Source organism: Leptidea sinapis, chromosome 15 (assembly GCF_905404315.1).
Source record: "Leptidea sinapis chromosome 15, ilLepSina1.1, whole genome shotgun sequence".
In the NCBI taxonomy this organism is placed as follows: Eukaryota; Metazoa; Arthropoda; class Insecta; order Lepidoptera; family Pieridae; genus Leptidea; species Leptidea sinapis.
In genome coordinates, this window is record NC_066279.1 from 4257657 (window position 1) to 4279748 (window position 22092).

The 22092-nt window shown below is 34.4% G+C and overlaps 1 protein-coding gene across 1 annotated transcript; it reads left to right on the top strand.

The window, feature by feature from the left end:
* The first annotated feature begins 1244 nt into the window (after window positions 1-1244).
* Window positions 1245-2122, top strand: LOC126968429 (ubiquitin carboxyl-terminal hydrolase-like). The gene has a single exon (XM_050813461.1). The coding sequence runs from the start codon at window positions 1341-1343 to the stop codon at window positions 2013-2015; it is 675 nt and encodes a 224-aa protein (XP_050669418.1). The 5' UTR covers window positions 1245-1340; the 3' UTR covers window positions 2016-2122.
* Window positions 2123-22092: the final 19970 nt, after the last annotated feature.

Below are 22092 nucleotides of genomic sequence, written 5' to 3' on the forward strand. Positions count from 1 at the left end.
TTAACCAAATCATGTCGTAATGAGCGCTCTTAAGGTGAAGGTAATTGATGGTAGTCAGCACGTTCCATCAGACACGCCCTGATTTATGAATAAGATGGTATTATGTATCCGAAGATGCATCTTACGATAAGTTGTAATTTTGGAACAACTTAATGTAGAAACCCAACTAAATGAAAATACCTATATGAGCAAAAATCTAAATAAAACCTAAGATTGATTTAAATGAAGAAAAAAAAATATTATTTTAATTAAAATACCTAATTAGAAAACTAATCATTACAGCAATTTTTAATGAGAACTTGTAAAAACAAGAAAAGATATACCGAAAACGAATCTTTATTATTATTGTAAATTTCTGATAAAATGTATGAAATATTTTTAAGGTAAGTACTTAATGTAACGGTTTAATTATTGGTTGAAATTCTCATTTCCTTTCTGCTTATTTGCTCAACAAAGAAAATATTTCATGTATTTAATTATAATTACTTTAATTTATTTAAGAATTAGAAGAACGGATTATTTTAAAAATAAAATCCAATCCAATCAACATTCGTTTGCCTAGTTGGTATGGCATAAATATAGCTTCAAGATATATATATATATATATGTATAAATAAATTAATATTTCTCTAAATTCAATTTATCTATCTTATTTTTCGTAGCGAACTCTATCATTTGAAATTTTACCGTCTTTGGAAGTCCGCCATAATAATGCGCCTAAAATGTTAGCCATACAATGCTAGGAAGCCGTCTACGAATAATAAAAAGAACGGCAATTAACACAGGATAAGAGAACTATAATAATAAAATATATACTCACATGATGAATTTTATGCATTAAATATCTTCAGACTCATTTTTTACTATGATCAACAGCATACATTGTACTAGATATTTGGTATAACCACGCCCATCTGGTGCCCTTAATGGATGCGGAGAATGTTTGACAAAATTTGACACCTTAATAAGAGGGAAGCGCGACTGAATGCACTCTTATGATACAATACTTAGCTCGTATCAGTATAGACAATGTAGTAAGAATAGCATTATTATTATTTAGATAATCACCATAATAATTTTCTTTTTTTATATAGATTGATAGGAAATTAATAAATTAGTGTCTTACAATATCGCATTCATAAAAAGGGTATATTTTATAGCAACTATCTACTTTTTAATAAAACATTAAAACTTTTTCCAGATTATTTAAAAAGTATTCCAAATATGCGTTGGTAACTTCAAAACAAAAGTCAGGTGTCAATATTTGTCTACAACAAAATCGGCAATTGAAGCGAGATATCTACGATATTGTTTGTAAAGAAAATTATATAAAAGCAATAATGGCTGTAGCACTACCACTTGAATCAAACCCAGATGTGATGAATAAATATTTACAAAAGTTGGGTGTTTCTGATAAATGGAAGATGGTTGACGTTCTTGGTTTAGAAGACGATGCCCTTGAGTGGGTACCTCAACCTGTACTCGCTGTTCTACTGCTTTTTCCTCTCTCTGAAAATTATGAAGAGTATAGAGTTAACGAAGAGAATGAAGTGAAGTCTAAAGGTCAAAATGTACCAAATGATGTATTTCATTTGAAACAAGTCCTTAGTAATATTTGTGGGACCGTGGCTCTTGTTCACAGCGTTGCTAATAACGTGCAGCAAATTGACATTGACGAAGGTCCCTTAAAGAAATATTTGAATGACGCAGAAGGTCTCGATGCAGCAGCGAAGGGTGCTCTTCTTGAAAATTCGACTGCATTTCTTGATGTCTATAAAGATTTGACAGGAAGTGTGGATGGAGATGCAGGTGAAACTAATAATCATTTCGTGACTTTCGTACATAAGAATGGGATGTTGGTAGAATTGGATGGTCGCAAGTCGTTTCCTATAATTCATGGAAAAACAACCTCGAAAAATTTCTTGAAGGACGCGGCTAAAATTTGTCGGAGTTTTATAGACCGTGAACCCGACAATATTGGATTTAATGTTGTTGCACTTGTACCAGCTGAATAATTTTTAAATACTCCTATAATAATGAATTCAGTGCCTTTAGCTCTATAATACATTTTATGTTAATTGAACTGTTCTTTATTTATTCCTAAATAAATAATTATGATAAATTTCTATTTTTTTTTAGATTCTTATTAGTGATACCTAGTATATGATCGTCGAAGAATCAGATTGAAATTAATAGTAACTTAAGTTAGGAAAATAATTCGGCTGTCAAACATACATAGTCAATATGCAAACCCTGGGTAGTAAAAATAAGGATATATCAGGCCCACGAGTGTCGACAGCACGATGTTTGCAAGTAGGGAAGAGGCAACTAAGGACTTTTTGATGCTGGTGAGTATGTTTCCTTACGACGACATTACAAACGGAAAGATCGGTAAAGAAGTATCGTTAAAGTGCTACTATTTTTCGCAGTTAGTATCAAGAACCAGTGCCCATTCCTCTACCAGAATAAGACACGGCCCACTGCTGGCCCGAAATCGCCAAACTATTTTCTCGCAAAAGAAACGCACAAGAGATATAAATCACGTGTAAATAGAGACACATTTAAATTAATGTTCGTTCGGTGACTGTTTTAACAGCCAGCGAGGACTCTCCAGTTTGTCGCAACGATAGGAGGATATCAAAGATGTGTTGCTTATTTAATGGTCACAAAAAGTTCGGCCGTGACTCGTATACAAGCAATATGGCCGCGGAATTACACTTGCATTCAACGTGTTCGCTAATTCGTTTCTAATTTCTCGCTTCTCATTCATCGCAACTGGTCGGATAAATGCCTTAGTCAACAGTCATGAAAGAGCGATTACAGTAACATATAGACTCCGCCAAAGTCAGAGAATCAATTGTCGAGCGTTCTCGAACATGAGGCGTGATCTCTTACCAACAGGTTACGCTCGTTTGTGCTTCTACCCAACGTAAATTGATTGTCGCTCGATTCAGTATTCTGTTGATTAAAATAAGAAAACTACTATAGATCTGGTGACATTTCTAATTATTTACTGTCGTCTTTTATATTATGTGTGTACAGTCATAAACTGAGATAAAACTAGCATAAAGACACCAGCCCAATGCGTGAAGAATTTAGATTTGTCAATGGGTGTGCTAGAAGTTTAATATATAATTAAATAGTTTAATATATAAATAAATAAATGTTAATGTATTAAACATTAATAGTTAATACATAAATTTCATAATACTAAGGAGCTTATACCCCATCGTGGCTGACAGTTTACGACTTGTCAATCAAAATTAGATACAGTCCTACCTACAACAGAATCGCTTTCCTGTTCTATCTTGCTGTAATACGCTTGTATATTAGGTATATTGAAAGCCTTACCCCTTTATTCATAATGGTCCGCTAACTTAAAACAGCCGCTAAGGAGTGTTTTTTCATTCAGACTTAGGTCTATAGAAGAAGACAGAGTGAGAATTACCAATTCTTTAAGTTAGCAGACTATTATGAATAAGGGGGTATGTCTATATCTCAATATTAATCATGCGTCATCGAAGAGTGTATGCAGATCGGTTTTGTTTGGTGAAGGCCTTATCCGCATACGGAGATCCGGACCTTATTATACCTTAAGCATAAACAGAATATTGCCGTTTGATTTCAATTAAATTTTATTGATATTTTAATAATATTTCAATAATATATAAAAGAAAATGTTCAAAGTCATTTTTAAAATAAATGTTACGTCTTTAATTCGTTCTTTTCTGAAGCCAAACTATAAAAATAACGAACATAAAATAATGGTTACCAATGACCGAGAGACTGTCTTAATTCAGAAGACAGTTCATCTATCGTAACTATTATTCAATGAATAGATTAGTTATAATATGTAGCCAAAGCGTTCAATTATGATTTTCATTCACACTACTATTACAGTAAAACCACTGTTAATAGTTTTATTGCTTAAAATTCAAACACAATGCAAATATTTACGCAATCACATCTCAATCCAGAAGGATTAGCCCTTAAATCGCAACTCCCGCATTCCTTAAAGTTCTCTATCTTCGGAAACTAATTAAAAATTCGCCTCGCCTCATGGGCCGGTGTTTAAACGGGCGATATAACTTCATTTAAAAACGAGCAATCTTGTCCAAGATAACGGCTGGCGAGAAAACAACGAAGAGCGCAACTCGCCACACGCGGCCTCGACGACAAAAAGAAAAAACCAAACAAACAAACAGACAACTACAAACTTTCAAATGGAACGCGAGAGAATCCACCACGTAGTGAAGCCGATACTGGGAAGGACGCATCGGTAAGTCACGTCGCCGAATAAATGACACTGTCCCTGAAATAAATATATAAATATTGTATTTGTGTAAAGAAAATAATACGAGCCGAGTCCCGAAATGCTTTAAATATTCAAATGAAGCGAGCCGGGTGAAATACGGAGGTGCCCTGCGCGCTCGCTCGGTTGGGGCCAATTAAATCGGTGCCACTGAGGTAGAAATTAAAAACAAAAGGAAGATGACAGGGGCCAGCATTTTTCTCATGAGTATTATTAGCGCTATGTCAACCAACAAAAACAATTTAGAGATTCGTGGTCGCGATCCTTATCGATAACATCCCGCGTTTTGTGGTGTTTTGATAAGTGTGCTGTTGTGATGCATGCCTACATTTACCTGGACATTTGGTAATTTTTTTGACGTTTAGAACATCCAGACTCCAAAATCGACTCTCATAAAAACAATGGTCTCTAACCCTCTGGAAATCAGTTTTTGTGAGTGTATGATGATAAAAAAAAGTGTGTTTGTACTTCTTTTTGCACGCAAGACGTTATACATCTTTAGCGTAACGAAGCAAAAATCATTAAATTGCTTCATTCCTCGTGCTATTCTACGTTTTTGGAAAAAAAAATTGTAAAAACAATTAATTATTAAATAATGTTTACGGCTGTATGGGCTTGCCATTTCCCTGTCCTAATAATGGACGAAGAAACCAAAAATAAAAAGAAACGAATGACGCAAACGTCAGAAAATTTTAGGAACCAACTTCAAACTGCTACTTTTGTGTTACAGTGATGCGCAGCATTTTAAAATTTCATTCTCATAATTTCTTAATAACGCGCGTAAAGAAGTATAACTTCAAAAAAGGTTTATTTCAGATAAGTTCCTATCATCCATAGAATGTTAGTAGAAACAGAGATCTTATGTTAGTAAATTCTAGTGCTTAGAGACAAGCACGTTTCCAGTAATGCACCTTTGAATTATGCAATTTAAAATTACAGAATCGTACCTCTCTGCTATAGTTTTCAATAATATATTCATTTGTTATGGATTTTCTAAACCGAGCTCGTAAAATTATATCTTAGGTTTGTATTTAAATATTTTGATGTAGCTTTTAACGGCCGTTTTCAATAACCTATCTATCCTTAGGTTAACTTACTAGAGGTAGACAAATCTATCCTTATACGCTTACTTATATTTCAATAACCTATCGACATAAAGCATTGGACTATAACTATATTGGACATAACTATCGATAGATAAGATCTTGTCATTATTGTGACATTATTGTATCCGTAACTAGAGATACGTTATTGAAAACGGCCGTTAGTCAATTATTGTTCTTGTAATGACACACTCACTACCAACACCGGTCAAAGTAAAAACTTTATATATGTATTATATCTTCATGTTATTTTCGTCGTCATTTTTCGATTTTTTCTCAGTTTGTCGGTTCGTCTGTTGATATGCAATAAATGGCATTTGTTCCATGTGCAGTCGTATTTTCTTTGTTTTTTTTGGGACAGACGGATGGAGAAGTGATCACCGTCACCCATGTGCACCAGACAATTCGCCTTTTTGATGGAACCCAAATCGTATCGTCCTAGAAATACCTATTAAGGAAGCCAATTCTAGAGTTTGTTAGTACGGGGTTAGAAAGTTACTTGAAAGCCACACTGTAGAGGAGTGACGTCCAGGTAATATCCAAGTTTATAGTGTGAATCAGGTCAAATAGAGACGTCTTTATACAACGCCAAGTGATCTAGCCGTTCATAAAGCAATGAATCTCCCACTGTTCGAAACTTTGGTTTGTATTTTATCATTTGAAAGTACCTAAAGTACCTAATTTATTATTCTTAGGTAGTTAAAATAAATATATGATTGTTATTTTACACAATCATCTATGACACACACAAAATGAAATTAATCCCGGAATTTTCTAAGATGTTATAAAATCGCATAATTTTACATCTTTCGTCTTTCGCTATGGGAATAATAAACTCATTGTATTAAATTAATACTTGAAAACAAATAATCATCGAACATTCTAGAAGTTATTGTATTCATTTTGCAACAGTCTGTCTAACAGGAAATTAATCCTTCAAGTAGTTCTATGAAAATATATAAATTATAAATAGCTCACAAGTATAGTCCACTTAGATTTAAATTATCTGTTTATGCTTATTAAAGTTCATTAACACTCCTTCATCTCAAGACGCTCGATTTATTTTAACAAAATGCATTTATTTTAGACAATGACGATCTAAGTGCTTATTGACTCTGTCTACCAATAGCAGAACTGCTATTTAATACCATCTTCATATACATTGCTAGTTTCGCTTCAGCTTTTGTACAGATACGTTTGCAAGAGGAGTAATGTATCGTGTTCGCTGGTTATGATTGTTGTAATAAAGCGAATGAGTAATGGTTGGTTGTGCGAGGCTCACGCCAGGGGTTCCCGCGGAGCCTACCGACGCTCATCACTATTCAATAAGTTCCATTTATTGAAATTACATAATTTGTGTGTGAATAATGACGATTGTGATGGATCTTCGTGGGCGATGCGACTTAAACCCGATTAACTTTTGACCGCAATATAGTATTAATAAGCTGTCTATTCAACACTGCTTTGCTTGCGTTCAGGCATTGTGTGTTATTCTACATTGTTCCGATATACTGCATCTTGGCGTGACTTGGGAGTAACTGTACTGAGCGTAATTTTTTTAACCGTTAAAATTTTATGGTTTTACAAAATGTTTTGAATTGCTCACTAATATTTTTTTTAATGTCTAAATGTATGTTTATTCTTGCAATAAATAATAAAAAAAAAAAAGTTTTCAGAAATTTTCTGACCTAGGTAATAGGTATGCGGATATTTTTTTTTGATTTTTTCTTCCATTATTTTAATGAGGAAAAGTGACGAGAGGAGAAATACATTTTACCTGAGTTTAATAAACATAAACACAATAGCGAAAAAACGGAACCCATATAAGGATCACTTTATGGTCCATCCGTCCGTCTCTCAAGACCCTTTATCTTGGAAACGCGTGGAGGTATCGAGTTGAAATTAAAAATATATGCTCAAAACAGTCTATTGCTGTGAAAAAATAAAACTTCTAAATTATTAAAAAAAAAAAGATTGAGTCGTTTATGGCGCAAAAAACGTATTTTTAATACTCTCAAGGAAATCAAAATTTATTGGGTATTTTTTGTTGACCTAAAGCTATGAAAGTTTAAGTAAAATCGTCTTATACTACAAGTATAGGGAAAAGTATCTATACATTTGCATTAACCTTAAACCGGTCTTTATGCAAGTAAGTAAACTTTTTTATTGAAAAGAGCGCAAAAACAAGAATGCTGGGAGAGTTTCTTGCGCCGCTTCTTCTCTCTCAGAGCGCCATTTGTTTCCGAAGCGGTAGTAGTATCTAGTAGTATAAGAAATGACATCAAAAAGAATTCTAAAGGAATAAATTTTGAGAAAATAAATGCCTTTTTATGCCTTTTAAGGGCAGTCCAAATTTTCAATTGAGTTAATCGTGTCATGTCGGGTATCGTATGTAAGGGCTTCAATGGCACAATCTTAAAAAAAGTTTTAATTATATATGTATAGTTTTAGATTTATGACGAAGAATAAAAAAAAAAACATTTCCACTTTTTTCATATATAGCGGTACCTAATAATATGCAGCGAACCCTCAGTGGGCGAGTCCGACTCGCACTATCCGGATTTTTTTATTTAGTAAATCCTATAAATTGTAAGTAAGTACGACGCACGCACGAGTTATAGGTGGAATAAGTCAGTTAAACGATTTGAAAATGGAGTAGATTTTAAACCATAAACATTGCCACAATTACTCATGTCATCACGCACTGTTATTTATAGTTTTAATTATTATGTTTGTACCTAATTTTGCTGTAAATAATGTCCTTCTACTCCTAGTTGTTTGTACCTAAATTTGATTTAAATAATGTCCTTCTACTTGCAGTAGTTTTTACCTACATTTCATTTAAGTAATGTCCTTGTACTTGCAGTTGTTTTTACCTAAATTTGATTTAAATAATGTCCTTCTACTTGCAGTTGTTTTTACCTAAATTTGATTTAAATAATGTCCTTCTACTTGCAGTTGTTTTTACCTAAATTTGATTTAAATAATGTCCTTCTACTTGCAGTTGTTTTTACCTAAATTTGATTTAAATAATGTCCTTCTACTTGCAGTTGTATTTACCTAAATTTGATTTAAATAATGTCCTTCTACTTGCAGTTGTTTGTACCTAATTTTGCTTCAAATAATGTCCTTCTGCTTATATTAATTTGTACGTAAATTTGCTTAAATGATGTTCTTAAACTTGCATTCGTTTGTACTTAAATTTGATTTCAACAATGTCCTTCTACTTGCAGTTGTTTTTACCTAAATTTGATTTAAATAATGTCCTTCTACTTGCAGTAATTGTTTATACCTAAGTTTGCTTTAAATAATGTCCTACTACTTATATTTATTTGTACGTAAACTTACTTTAAATAATGGCCTTCTACTTGCATTTGTTTGTCCGTAAATTTGATTTAAATAATGTCATTCTACTTGCAGTTGTGTGCTTCATTTTACTTAATATGTAAGTTTGTGATAAGTCTGGTTTTCAGTCTTTCGACTGCAGTAATTAAAAATTTTTGATTTTTAAAACACAACAACATCTAGTAAAGTGCCTTTATGTGACAGCAGCTAGGTATAAGCTGAGTACCTAATTTATTTTGTAAAACTATTCTAGCAGAAAGCTTTCAGATGTAGTGGAAAGAAAAATATTATGTTAAAATATTTTTTACATTAGTTTTTATCATTTTTTCTGAATGATCAGTTTCAAAAGAGTACTGTAAGCATCTCTTTGCATTTTATTTTTAATATTATATTTTCTCTAATTCTTGTTTAAACTATAATCCATTGAATTGGAATTTTATTTTCCTCAAACGTACACAATATGAGAAAACGCGTTTCCCCGAATATATTTAAGCCCCCGGCTTTGCCTTGTGCCTACAAACTACACCCTCGGTGTAATCGCTTATCTCCTTGGTGAACAATGTAACTATTCTGGATTGTAAGTAAAAATTAAAGTATACTTCTGCAACTATAAGAGATATAATAAGAGAAGAGGTGGTGACAGCTATTTTTAAGAAAATGATTGAGTGGTTTGGTAATATCAACTTATATGGATGGATGTGTACGACCTTGGAGTACCCTACACGGTAAGTTGGGAATATATTAAAAAGGAAAGTCAGGCATACGAAAAACAGATGTATGAGAAGATGGACACTGAGGTAGAAGTAAGAATAAGTCCGTATCCTCTGTGTACCCTCTGGAGAATTTCATGGATTTTTCAAGTAGATTTCCTGAGCGGCACTGGTTTGTAATGGGCAGGACGTACCAATTACCATCAGCTGAACGACCTGCTCGTCTCGTCCCATTATGTCATAAAAAAAATTAAATATTTCTTCTTACAAGAAAACATGCCTATGACCAACTAATTAGGTACCCAAAATACAACACAACCCAAGGAAAAAATCGTGGACATTATAAAAAATAATATACCAAAATTATAGTTACAACAACGCGCCATCGCAGCAGCTATTTTACGATTTCCATGAAACGGTAAGGTAAGACACGATCCCAATGAAAACAGTAAATTGTCTAAATTAAATAACATAGTAGCCACTGGTGACACAACGTGGGCACCATGGGCTCGGCTGATCTTGTCAGCTCGTATCGTGGAGTCGTTAAACAAACTAGATGCAGCCATCCTTACTTAACGAGAAACATCTCTGCTTGATTCTTGTCCATTGGTTTGTTTAGCCCATCTTTTGATAGCGTTATTATTTGTTATTATTTGCTCTTAATAGTGATTTTTATTATTATAACACTGGAAATAAGGGATTGCTTGTAACTTATTCTAGTAGGCTTCATAAGATACATAATAGCTTTAAGGGTAAATGTATACACTTTTATAATAAAGTCCCACCCACTGTTCAGGCATTATCTATAAATAAATTTAAATGTTTTGTAAAAAATGGCTCTGTCGTAAATCCTATTACACCACAGCTGAATATCTAAGTACTCGAACAGCCTGGGACTAGATTATGATTATTTTATAGCGATAGAAATGACTGTACAATATTGTATATTTTATTGAAAAGAGCGCAGAAAAAGGAATGCTGGGAGAGGGGAGAGAGAGAGTAGTATCTAATATATTGAAAATGACATCAAAAAGAATTCTAAAGGAATCAATTTTGAGAAAATAATTGCCTTTTATTTATCATAGAAAGAGACTGCACGTTTTTCTGAGCACAACAACCCGGTATCACCCAGGATTCTAAAAAAAACTAAATGCATATAAATCTGTGGAATAAGCTTTCTTGAGCGGTGTTTCCAGGACTTTACGACATTCAAAAATGCGCGTATACCACTCTATACCGCATACGTATTAATGTTCATACAATCGTTCATAAAGGGGTAGGGAGGGTTGCTCTGAATAGTGGCGTAGTAATAAAAAATAGAGTCTTGTAGGGGCAAATACGGAAACTATCTGCGCAAAAACTGGTGCGCCTGGAGATTTCAGAGCGAACTAAGAGTTTGGCGAGTTTTCTTTCGAAAAGAATACCTCTATATGCCACGGCCCTGATACATTTTTGCAGTTACTTATACTTGTACGTATCTATCCTATCATATACACTTTCTTAGTGCCCTATACCTGGTATCTTTTCAGACCCTTTTTTAAACCCTTCTGATCGTGAAATGTACGCGGTGGTTCCCACACTTCAAAACCGTCAGAATTCTTTCCTTGTTTAAAACGTCAATTACAAAGATTTCTCTGCTGTGTAATTTACGTGTTGAAATGTTCTTTAGTAATATGGTAATAGTTTTTAGCTAATTACAAAGAAATTTTTTATTTTCAGTATGACCAATTCCGCGCGATTTCACTCGCCTATAACTTGCAATAGGTGATGATGTGTGTGTGGTAGGATTGGAAAGACATAATTCATTATGAGCTTTTACCGCCGGCAGAATGAAAGAAAGCAAAAATTTTTGCGAGAGCGGCTGGAATAGATCGGACGAAAGAGAGTCTTTCACCACGACAACGCAAAATCAAACATATATTCAGCCAAAACTTCAGAGCACTCAACAAAAATTAAGAGAATTTGGGTGGCAGATCTTCTTCTGACCTCCCCCTGTTTTGGTCTTTTTTTAAATGAAAATAAGGGAAGAGACGAGCAGGACGTTCAGCTGATGGTAAATGATACGCCCTGCCCATTACTATGCAGTGCCGCTCAGGATTCTTGAAAAGCCCAAAAATTCTAAGTGGCACTACAATTACTACAATTGCGCTCGTCACCTTGAGACATCAGATGTTAAGTCTCATTTGCCCAGTAATTGTACAAGCTACGGCGCCCTTCAGACCGATACACAGTAATGTTTCACATTACTGCTTCACGGCAGAAATAGACGCCGTTATGGTACCCATAAAGGAGCCTCCCACTAGTCTCTTCTAATTTCTTCAACTTGATCATGTCACTACCCCCTATATACATACAAAATGGCACATATACACTGTCATTCAATTTAGAATTTTGAAAAAAAAAAGTCTTTAGGTTTCATATAAAATGCGAAAAAAACTTTTACCCCAAACAGTTATAAAGAGATAAACTATTATATTTACTGTTATTTATCTTCCTACCACACTAGATAACTTAAATCAGATATTATTATGACAATTAAATAATCATTTACATCAATAAAGTTTGATAATGTGGCAGCGGGTTTATGTTCATATTAGTATAATATACGCAATAAAATGGTATAACCCGGCAGCGGTCCCGCTGTGCATCGATTCCCTAAATTAGACAATATAAAAAGGAGCTGTAATATTAACTGATTTAAACAAGTATAATTCTTAACTCTCCCACTCAAAACAGGCATAACAATTTTATAAACTGTTATTGCATATTATTTTAATGAAAGGGAAGGCTTTTTTATGACAATTAGGGATGAGATGAGCAGACGTTCAGCTGAAAGTAATTGATACGCCCTGTCCATTACAATGCAGTGGCGCTCAGGATTCTTGAAAAACCTTAAAATTTTAGCACTACAATTGCGATCGTCATCTTGAGACATAGGATGTTAAGTCTCATTTGCCCAGTATATTCACTAGCTCCCTCAGACAGAAACACATAAAAGCTTACACATTACTGCTTCACGGCTGAAATAGGCGCGCGCCGTTATGGTCCCCATAATGGGCAAAGGAGCCTCCCACTGGTTTTAATGAAAATTATTTATTTAATGCCCTGTCCACTTGGAAAGAATGACGATGAATGGTTTCCCATCTCTTTCATTCGGTTCTAGTGAACCTTACATACACAGTCTTCTATCATTAGCTTTCTTTCAACGCCGTTCGTTATATGTGGAGCCGGTTTAATAGAATTTACAAAGTTCTAGTAACTCGAAAAAAATCATTATCAATTTAAATAAAATATGATGTAAAAAACTGTACAAGTGTACTGCTGTTTATTGCATAAGTATTTGTAGTGCCAGCGCTCTCCTGGATGAAAATTGCACACTCAATTAAGGTAAACGCGCACTTAGTTGCACGTACATGTTGGATTTATAGACAAACTTTATACACCATTCCATCATCTGATCTTGGACAGAATACGGCTGACGTCGTTTGCACTGCACTTGCTGTCTGCATCCAATGCGCCGAATTTGAAAACATCATCCGTACGAACTAGTAGAATCCATATAGCTATCATAGATTTACAATTACTAACGTATAGACAAACATAGAGTGAAAGAGAAAGAGAGAAGAAAGAAAAGCATTTTTTTTTGCGCTTTTTTTATTCAAATATACAATATTGTACTGTCATTGCTATTGCTATAATATAATCATAATCTAGTCCCAGGCTGTCGGATAACTTATATATTCAGCTGTGGAATAGTAGAATTTACGACAGAGCCATATTTTAATAATTTATAGATAAGTGGCTGGGAACCCTTAAAGCTATTATGTATCTTATGAAGCCTACTAGATTTTACTTTAGAAAGTTACAACCAATCCCTTATTTCTAGTGTTAAACTAATTAAAATCAATATTAAAAGCAAAAAGGTGACTTTTTGTGACAAATTTTTGTGAACGTTTATTAAATTTTCATAAATGTACTGACAAATATATATTTAGGATAGAAGAATATAGGATAGGATAGAATGTAGGATCCTACGACGCGTCTAAGTGCGGGTTCACCCTATCCTACTGTTACTGGATATTTTTTGATGTAGTCTTTGTCAAAGAACGACTTTGCGAGCCTTTTTATTTTCTAATCAATATTTTATACTCGGCCTTGATAGAAAGATTATTGACAATAAAAATATTTAGAGACATTTTTCATGACATTTTAACGTAAAGGTTAAACTATCGATTAAATTTCGCTTATAACATTACACGACCAACATGCTATTAACATTCTATTAATTTTATTGCATCTCGCTGATATATCACGAATACGTTGAATACTTATCAAAGTTAAATCAGATAGTGTTACAACTGGTTTTTAACTTTTACCAACGTAGAACTTTTCGACCCATTCGATTCGTAGAATCAGTGTCTATGTAACTGTCGGGCTAATTATTGAAATGGTGGTAGAGATGTGGGCAGGGGGAGGGGGGGGGGGGGTCGTGAGATTAATGAGCGGCTACTGCTCGCTTATCGCTGCATCTGGCCCATGACTGATCATCTGTCGTGCGCTTGCGCTTGCGCAATCAGTGATGCGTCCTACATATCGATGAATAATGTAAAAATATAATGTAAAAAAACACAAATGATGGTGTTTCCGGCTAAGAAAGGTCTGGAGAGAATTCCGATGGTCTTTTTAGGCGGTGTATCCATAGATAGAGTGGACCGATTCAGGTACTTGGGGCATATCCTAACTGAGAATTTGTGTGATAGCGAAGATATAGAACGCGAGCGGAGGGCTCTGGCTGTTCGATGCAATATGCTCGCACGCCGGTTTGCTCGGTGCAGTCCTGAGGCGAAGCTGACACTATTTAGAGCATATTGTTAATGCTTCTACACGTGTCAGCTTTGGGTCAACTGCACTAAAACTGCACGAAGCAGCATCAGAGTGCAGTATAATAATGCATACCGTATTCTGATGAGACTGCCCAAATATTGCAGTGCGTCGGGCATGTTTGCCGACGCCAGAGTCCCCGATTATTTCGCAGTGATAAGATGCTTTTTGGTCTCGCATTCGCGAATCCGAAAACGAAATTCTCAGTGTATGCTCTGAGCACCCAGAGAATCCTATACTCCATTACTGGCTTTCGGTGCATCGTGACATTAACCGGAAATAGTATTATCAGTACATTACTTTTTGTACGAACCTCCCTTTGGGGCAATCTTAGTTTTAAGTTATTTAATTATTAAGTACTGTGATGTATACAATTTTATTTTTAAGTACATCTTATTCTATTTTATTCAATTTACTGTAATGGGTTTAAAATGCCTGAAATAAATGACATATTATTATTATTATATTAATGTAGCGATTTATTTCTAAAATTTAAAAAAGGTCGAAATATTGAATTAATGACTTCTAATAGTAAATTTTATAGATGCTAGCTAACAGTATTATGTTCATAAATGGTGAAGTCAACGAAATGTGTATATTATAATTATATGAAAAATAATCCCGAATTAAAGTACTCGTTGGGGTGTTTAACAAAAGATTTAAGACGATTTAGGAATCTTCTCATTTATTCTATTAGTCTATCTATCAAGCAACGATCGGTGTAGCAATAATTTTTGATAGTTAAATTTATGGGACAGCAAATAACTGTTCACATATTATGTAAAGAAAATTATGTGAATTATAGTAATTTTTACACCTTGATGTGTTTATTTAGTGTCATTAATACTGTACACCTGCCATATAAAATTACTATGACTACTTTTTGTCAAAAATTAATGGTTCGCACATTTGAATAAAACATATTTAAAGCACACAATTAACATAATATAAAAAAATATCTCGCAATTTCTTCCGTTTCTAAGTTTTGATATAAAAACTTAACTAATTCAGTTAAATACAGAAATAAATTTATAATTTTAACTCTTTCGGTATCACCTATCATTAATCATAACACGTGCTTGGCAATGTGTGATATTTTTATAGCTGTTATTTATACACAGTTAAAGAATAATTATAACTTAACTAACAAAAAACAAAATTAAAATTTTTAGATGTTCCATAGATCATATTCCTTACTTTATTATCATAGTCTATCTTAGTTTAGTATAATGGTAGAAGTCACAAATTGATCTCTACATATTGTGGTTTTTTTGATGCTACTATCAAGATGGGGAAACGAACCATGATATTCACATAGTTCTCATCCAGTTTTTAATTATACATTCGCCAATCATTATTTTACTTACAGCGTGTTATTATATTAATGGATGAAGGTGATTACATTCTATAATATGAAACCCTAACATTTTGGCTATTTTGTAAATGATTTCTTTTTTTTTATTTGTTGTTGTAGCCACAACAGTCAAATTTCAGCTGTACAGTAATTGCGGTTTATGGGTAACAGACACTGACAGACAGACGGATATGTGCACGATAAAACTACGGAGACTTAATAAAACAATTGCCTATGTTTTCAAAGTGATAACCCTCACTTCTAGGATTAATACACAAATAAAATTTGCAAAACAAAATATTATGAACGATGCGCGACTCGAACCCACGACCTCTGCTCAAACGAACTGAGCTCACAGTTCGAGTTTACGTATAAGGTACGTAAACGCTTATCAAATATAACATCCGACCGTGTCCTTGAGTCGATAAAAAAGTATCGATACAAATATTCCACCGCTGTGCCCCACACTATTTGTCGTGATATGACAGTGGCCGGCAGTCGCAGCTTCCCAGAACTCATCCACATCGAATACCTTACGAGCACCGAGCTCCATTCCAACTTTTTTCACTGCTTCATTTTATTGGGTGCATTGAAATATTTGTTTAGATAAAACGTCGTTTAGGTAGATCGCTACATTAGGATTAATGTCATACATCAGTAACCCGCGTGTCTCGCTTGTATTGCTTGAGACGCCCAATTGACATGAGAATCAAGTACCATTATATAATAGTTGCATAGATCACGTTATCATTACTGAAGCTTGATAAATACTATGATGGGCAATATTTTTTTAAATATGTAGTTACTTTTATAGACCTTGCAAAATTTTCATATCCTAATCAAACTACCTTTACTAGCACAAAAGTTATATTTCAAACATGTGTTAGCAAACATTATTTGGGCCCGTTAAGTTCTACCCTTTTTAAAATTTGACTGTGATGATATATAGATTTTCATTATTTCAATAAATATAAAGAACTGTTAACGAATTAAACCAAAACTTTGTCTAGTGAAAATTATATTATAAGTAATATCTGCTGTGAAGCCACTGAAGACCCCAAACAGATCCTACTGGAATGCGAGGGAATTCCAGGATGAGATTGGGGCGTCTTAAAGTACCTTTACTTAAGACCGTGCCATGCCTGAGCCCTCTGAGTATCCTACGCCTCTTAGAAGTAATATTTTAAGAGGCGTAGGATCTTAAAAGTAAATTCTTGAGGATGAAATCTAAACTTGGGCAAAGTAAGGATACACATTCCCTAGCTCGTCTAGCCTCGATTTCCACATCTCATTCTTAGTATTTATTTGAAGTAAGGTGCGTTAGAGGAGGGAGGGAGCTCAATAGATCCTAGATTTAAGTGTTTTTCAACCCCAAGCCTTAATAATGAAAAAAACCTATTAAGTTATATAGAAAGAATAACCGTGCCGGCAGAAGTGAAAACTTGAACATTAACGTTGAGCATTTTTGAATATTTTGGAATGGTTAGGGAATAATTTCGCACATTGTTTTATTTATCACTATAAACTACTAGTGTGGTTTAATACAATATTTATTTATTGCGCTATCGCACACAAAAATGACAATTTATATCACATAAAAAATACTTCAGAACAATTACAATTATTTTACATTAAAAAGTTTATCTCTCAGAAAAAAATAACTTTCATCCATATTTTCAGCGACTGTCTTACGAATTTTAGATCAGGTCATGTGTCCTGATGCAAGTTTAACATTTTATACCCATCCCAAGAAAAGTGCTCAACTCTGCTAAAGGAGTTTTCACTTCAAAAAGTTTAGCGTATGATAGTGCTTCATAAATTTCTAAAATAAGTTACGGTCAGTTGAGTTTAATGTTTAACCAGTAAAATTAACGCATGTGCTTATATTGTGAATAAAATAACATGCAAATGTTATAATTTAATAATAACGCTTTTCAGTATTCAATGAATGATACAAGTTTTCCACAGAATTTCCAGGAATATCGTTTATTCGGTTAAACTTGATCCGAGAGACGGGAAGGCAGAAATTAGGGACTTTCGGCTCCCATGCGGCATCCTATTTTCCTTGTTTAATCCCTTCGTTTCCAAGATTTGATACAAGCAGTCGTGTTTTGTTACCAAATGGCCCATTTGCACTACATCATATCGCCTGAATATATACCTAGTCTAGCTATAAACACTGAAACAAAGAAAAAATAATTTCTATTGCACATAACATTTATTACTTTCACAGTGTTAGTATAATATATAAATTTAAAACAATTTAAAATTTAAAAAGCTTATTCAAAGTGATCTTCATTGACTGCAATACAGAACTTTAACCGTTTAGGCCATCAATAGAAGCAGGCACTCTTTCCATGGGAAAATTCTTCACTGCCAATCGGATACACCGGCTTGTAAGCCGATACTTGCCCACTCACGCTGCTTTCCGAATGCGCCGATCGTAGTGATAGAAGACAGTGGCCCGTTGGGACTTGGGGTTCCTGTTAGTCCTCCACAGCATGGATTTGCCATTTTTTCAGATTGCTGATGAAGTCGATGAACTGTTCTAGATCGCCTCCGTGATGCTGCAGCGAAGATGAGGACTTCTACTACAATGGTGCCACAGATTGCGGCACTGGCTGCTATTGTTATTTTATCCATATTTGTCGCGGCCGCAGAAACTGTTCTGATTTCTTTACATTGCGAATATGGTACCGTCTCGGGACTGACGTGTACTTCCTCCAAGGAAATCACGCAAACGACGATACATTCCTAAAAATATTACATATATATTATTTATATAATTTAGCTTCCTGTGTTCGATGTTAGTAGGGCTTTGAGTGTGTAAATGTCACGCTTTAAGATATGTACTTTAATAGTGGGTGTTAATTTCGAGTAGTCAGTAATCAATAACAATAAGGATAATGTACTTATCTATGTATACATACAAAAATATTAGTAAATATTAAAAAACTCACCCTAGTTTTAAATTTTGTGAATTGGTTAACGCCATTGAACATAACTATAGCATAGTATTTTAAGTTAAATCACCTGTGATGGAACATTCTTGATTTTGAATTCCCTTTCACTTGCTTCCAGAGGTGGCCCTTGTTTGAAACTTTTATCTCCGAAAAGTCTGTAGACAACCCGGAAACCTAGAATGTTAGCTACGTCCGAATCCCATTGGATGATTACAGAGTTCTCTTGTCTGTAAGCATTTTTCACGATGACTTCATTTGAATCATCAACTTTTGGTTTTTGTTGAGGAAAGTTCATAACATCTGGGGCGCGTTGGTTTGCTGCGTGTCTCCAGGAAGGCGAAGCCGGTCGTACGGCAGGGATTCGAGTTATGGGTTTTGTACTGTATGTCATTGTTGTCGTTATTGTTGTTTTTGTTGTTGTAGATGGAGGAAGTTTTGTGGAAGCTGGCAGTACTGGCCGGAATACGGATTGTTTTAGGGACTCAAAAGTATCATGGCTTTTAGAGCAAGCCGTAATCTCTAAAACTGGCCATAAATCATAATCTAGCGGATTAAGATTGGGACTACACAACGGCCAGTCTTCAGCTCTGATGAAGTTCGAAACGTTCGTTTCCAACCAAGACTGCGTAGACCGACCTTTATGATTTTGACCATTTTTAGTTACTGAACATTCTGTTGTTAAGGTGCTTCACTACCCTCTAAAAAATGGTATCTTGATACACTTGTGCCGATGTTTTGATACCTTTTTCACAAAAGCGTGGCTCAGTCACTCCTTCGTAGCAACACCAAACCTTCACTGAAGTCGGATAGTGCCCACGTTGCACTCTGTCGACTAATTGCGAAGCTTCCTTAGAACTTTGATCATAAATACGGTCATTTTGTTTATTGAAATGTACCTTGTAAAAAAATCTTAATTTTAAATTACATATACCAAGATATATGCCAAACTTCCTTACCGAATATTCGACAAAGGGCAATATTCCACCCGCATCAGGTTGATGTCTGGCATTTTTTCGAATTGGGTCTACGGCTGGCACTTCAAAATTGCCTTTCCAGCACAACCGGGTGAATATTGCGGTTAATAATGCTTGATTGTCAAGCGTGGCTGACTGGTCAATCACAATTGGTGGCACTAATAAGCAATAGATTCGCTTTTTATCTTGCTGCATTTCCGTTAGAGATATCTATTCTTTACTTACGTAAAACTTTTGCTAAGTGTGATAAAACACGAACTAGACTTTTACATTGGGCTGTCTTGGCTCAAGCTCAGCTTAATGTCAACTGTAAATTAAGTATAAAAACGAAATCAAAGATTATGCCAAGCTTGAACTCAACTAAGTTTTACATGAGTAAAGTTAGAGCAGAGTGCTCTCTATAAATGTCAACCTTACTGTACTAGATAATAAGCGTCTTGTGCCGGGTCCTCTCCTTCCATCAAGTATGTGCGAAGGGAACGAGGGCTGGTCCATGCGTCAGCTCGTGTACGGGTGCTGCTTGTGGTGCCAGGTCGACCTGTTACAGTTAATGAATCATTGTATTTGTTGGATGCAATTACTAATTGTGACAGTAATCACGACCATCATGTTCACGAAGCATCCCTACACAAACAATGAGATCAAACGCAAAATATACGATAATTTATATTTATACATTTAATTCTTTATTACTTTGCATGAAATAATTTAATGATTTAAACATATGTATACAAACGAGTCATATATTGGATGCAGCACCTTACAAACTAATTTATTATGTATACTACAGCCATAGTAATAATTTGATTGAAAAGAGTGGCCGTTGAGTTTCTGATAGTATTATGTTCTTCTCGCGAGCTCAACTTCTTACGAACGATGGTAAATTCAGTAATTTAAAATAAATATTTATAGTGACGATTTAGAAGCGCTTAGTTTAAGCCTAATTGAATAAGGCTTATTTGACTTTGACTTTGAAAAAACAGTCGTTTACGGAATACGACGGCAGCGTTCGCAAATTAAACCAACAACTCGTCAATCAATTTACTGGCTTCGTAATAATGATGTTTGAAATAACTAAGAAATATTAGTAAACCCACAAAAACCTTGCATATTCCTATTGGCACCAGTGTTCAAAACTTTGATAGTTTTAAAACTCATTGATACACATTGTCTGTCTAAATCTTTTTATTTTCTCGCGAAATTTCATCGTCAAAATTGATTCTTCTTTTAAGCAGTCTTTTGTCTATTTGTAATACTAGTTTGTATGGAATTTGAATAGCAGTCTCATACATCATATCGCTCATTACTGTATGATATCGGAATGCCGACACAATCGGGCGATTCGTTGGAAGATCGATCGATATTGAGACGTGATATACGACCTCAGCCAAATCTGATGCTACTGGGTATGACTTGAGATAATTTATGTATTTAGAATATTCGTGACCTATGTTAGATTATAATATGTAGTTTCTTTACTATCTTTGGATAAATAAGAGTATCAATTGGGCTGCAAGTGTGTGTGCATTTATTTCACACAAATATGAGGCCAAAATGTTTGTGTATTTCGGAAATTCTTTATTAACGTGCTTTAGCGGGCAGAAAAAGCTTAGTTTTTTTTTTAATTTTTTAAATGACTGTTAAAAATACTTCAAATAGCTCTCTGCGCTCAAGTTATAAAAGTAATATTTGTAATATTTTTGCTAGGTTTTTTTGTAAGTCTGTTATAGCACTATGGTCACCTGGGAGAAAGTGGGATACCACTTCTTAGGTGGATTGAGGCGCTCGGCTTCGTCTCGCACCTGCAAATGACACCCCCTTTAGAATCGCTAGCATTCTGACCTCTCACCAAAAGGGGTCACTTAATGGTAGGTGACAAGAGACGTTCGCCTCATTGTTAGGCCGCAAATCAATTTTAAATTATATCAATTTGAAATATTCCTATTACGGTTATCCGTAATAGTACCTTATGGTTACTTACAGTCTTATTAGCTAGGATATTATATAGAACGTTAAAAGTAGAATGATCTTTTTTAAAGTACCTAACATTTTTAATAATTCATAAAAAACTTATAATAGGATTTTTTTTATATTCTACGAGCAATTTTGTTGTTTAATTGCTAAGTTGGTACTTTATTTGTATATTATCACTAGCTGACCCAGTAAACGTTGTATTGCCGATATTAAAATCGCGATACAAAAGTAACTGTTGATCGTAGATGGGTGAAAATTTGAAGTTGTATGTATTTTTTAATGCTGACTCATAATCAAACAAATTTAAAAAAAAAAATTAAACGAAAAATTAAAAAAAAAATTTGGCGTGGGACCACCCTTAACATTTAGGGGGGTGAAAAATAGATGTTGTCCGATTCCCAGATTTCATGAGAATCAGTCAAGCCGTTTCGAAGGAGTTTAACTACAAATACCCCGACATGAGAATTTTATATATT

Excerpts from the sequence above, each read along its gene's own strand:
- LOC126968429 (XM_050813461.1), top strand. The coding sequence starts at position 1,341 with ATGGCTGTAGCACTACCACTTGAATCAAACCCAGATGTGATGAATAAA.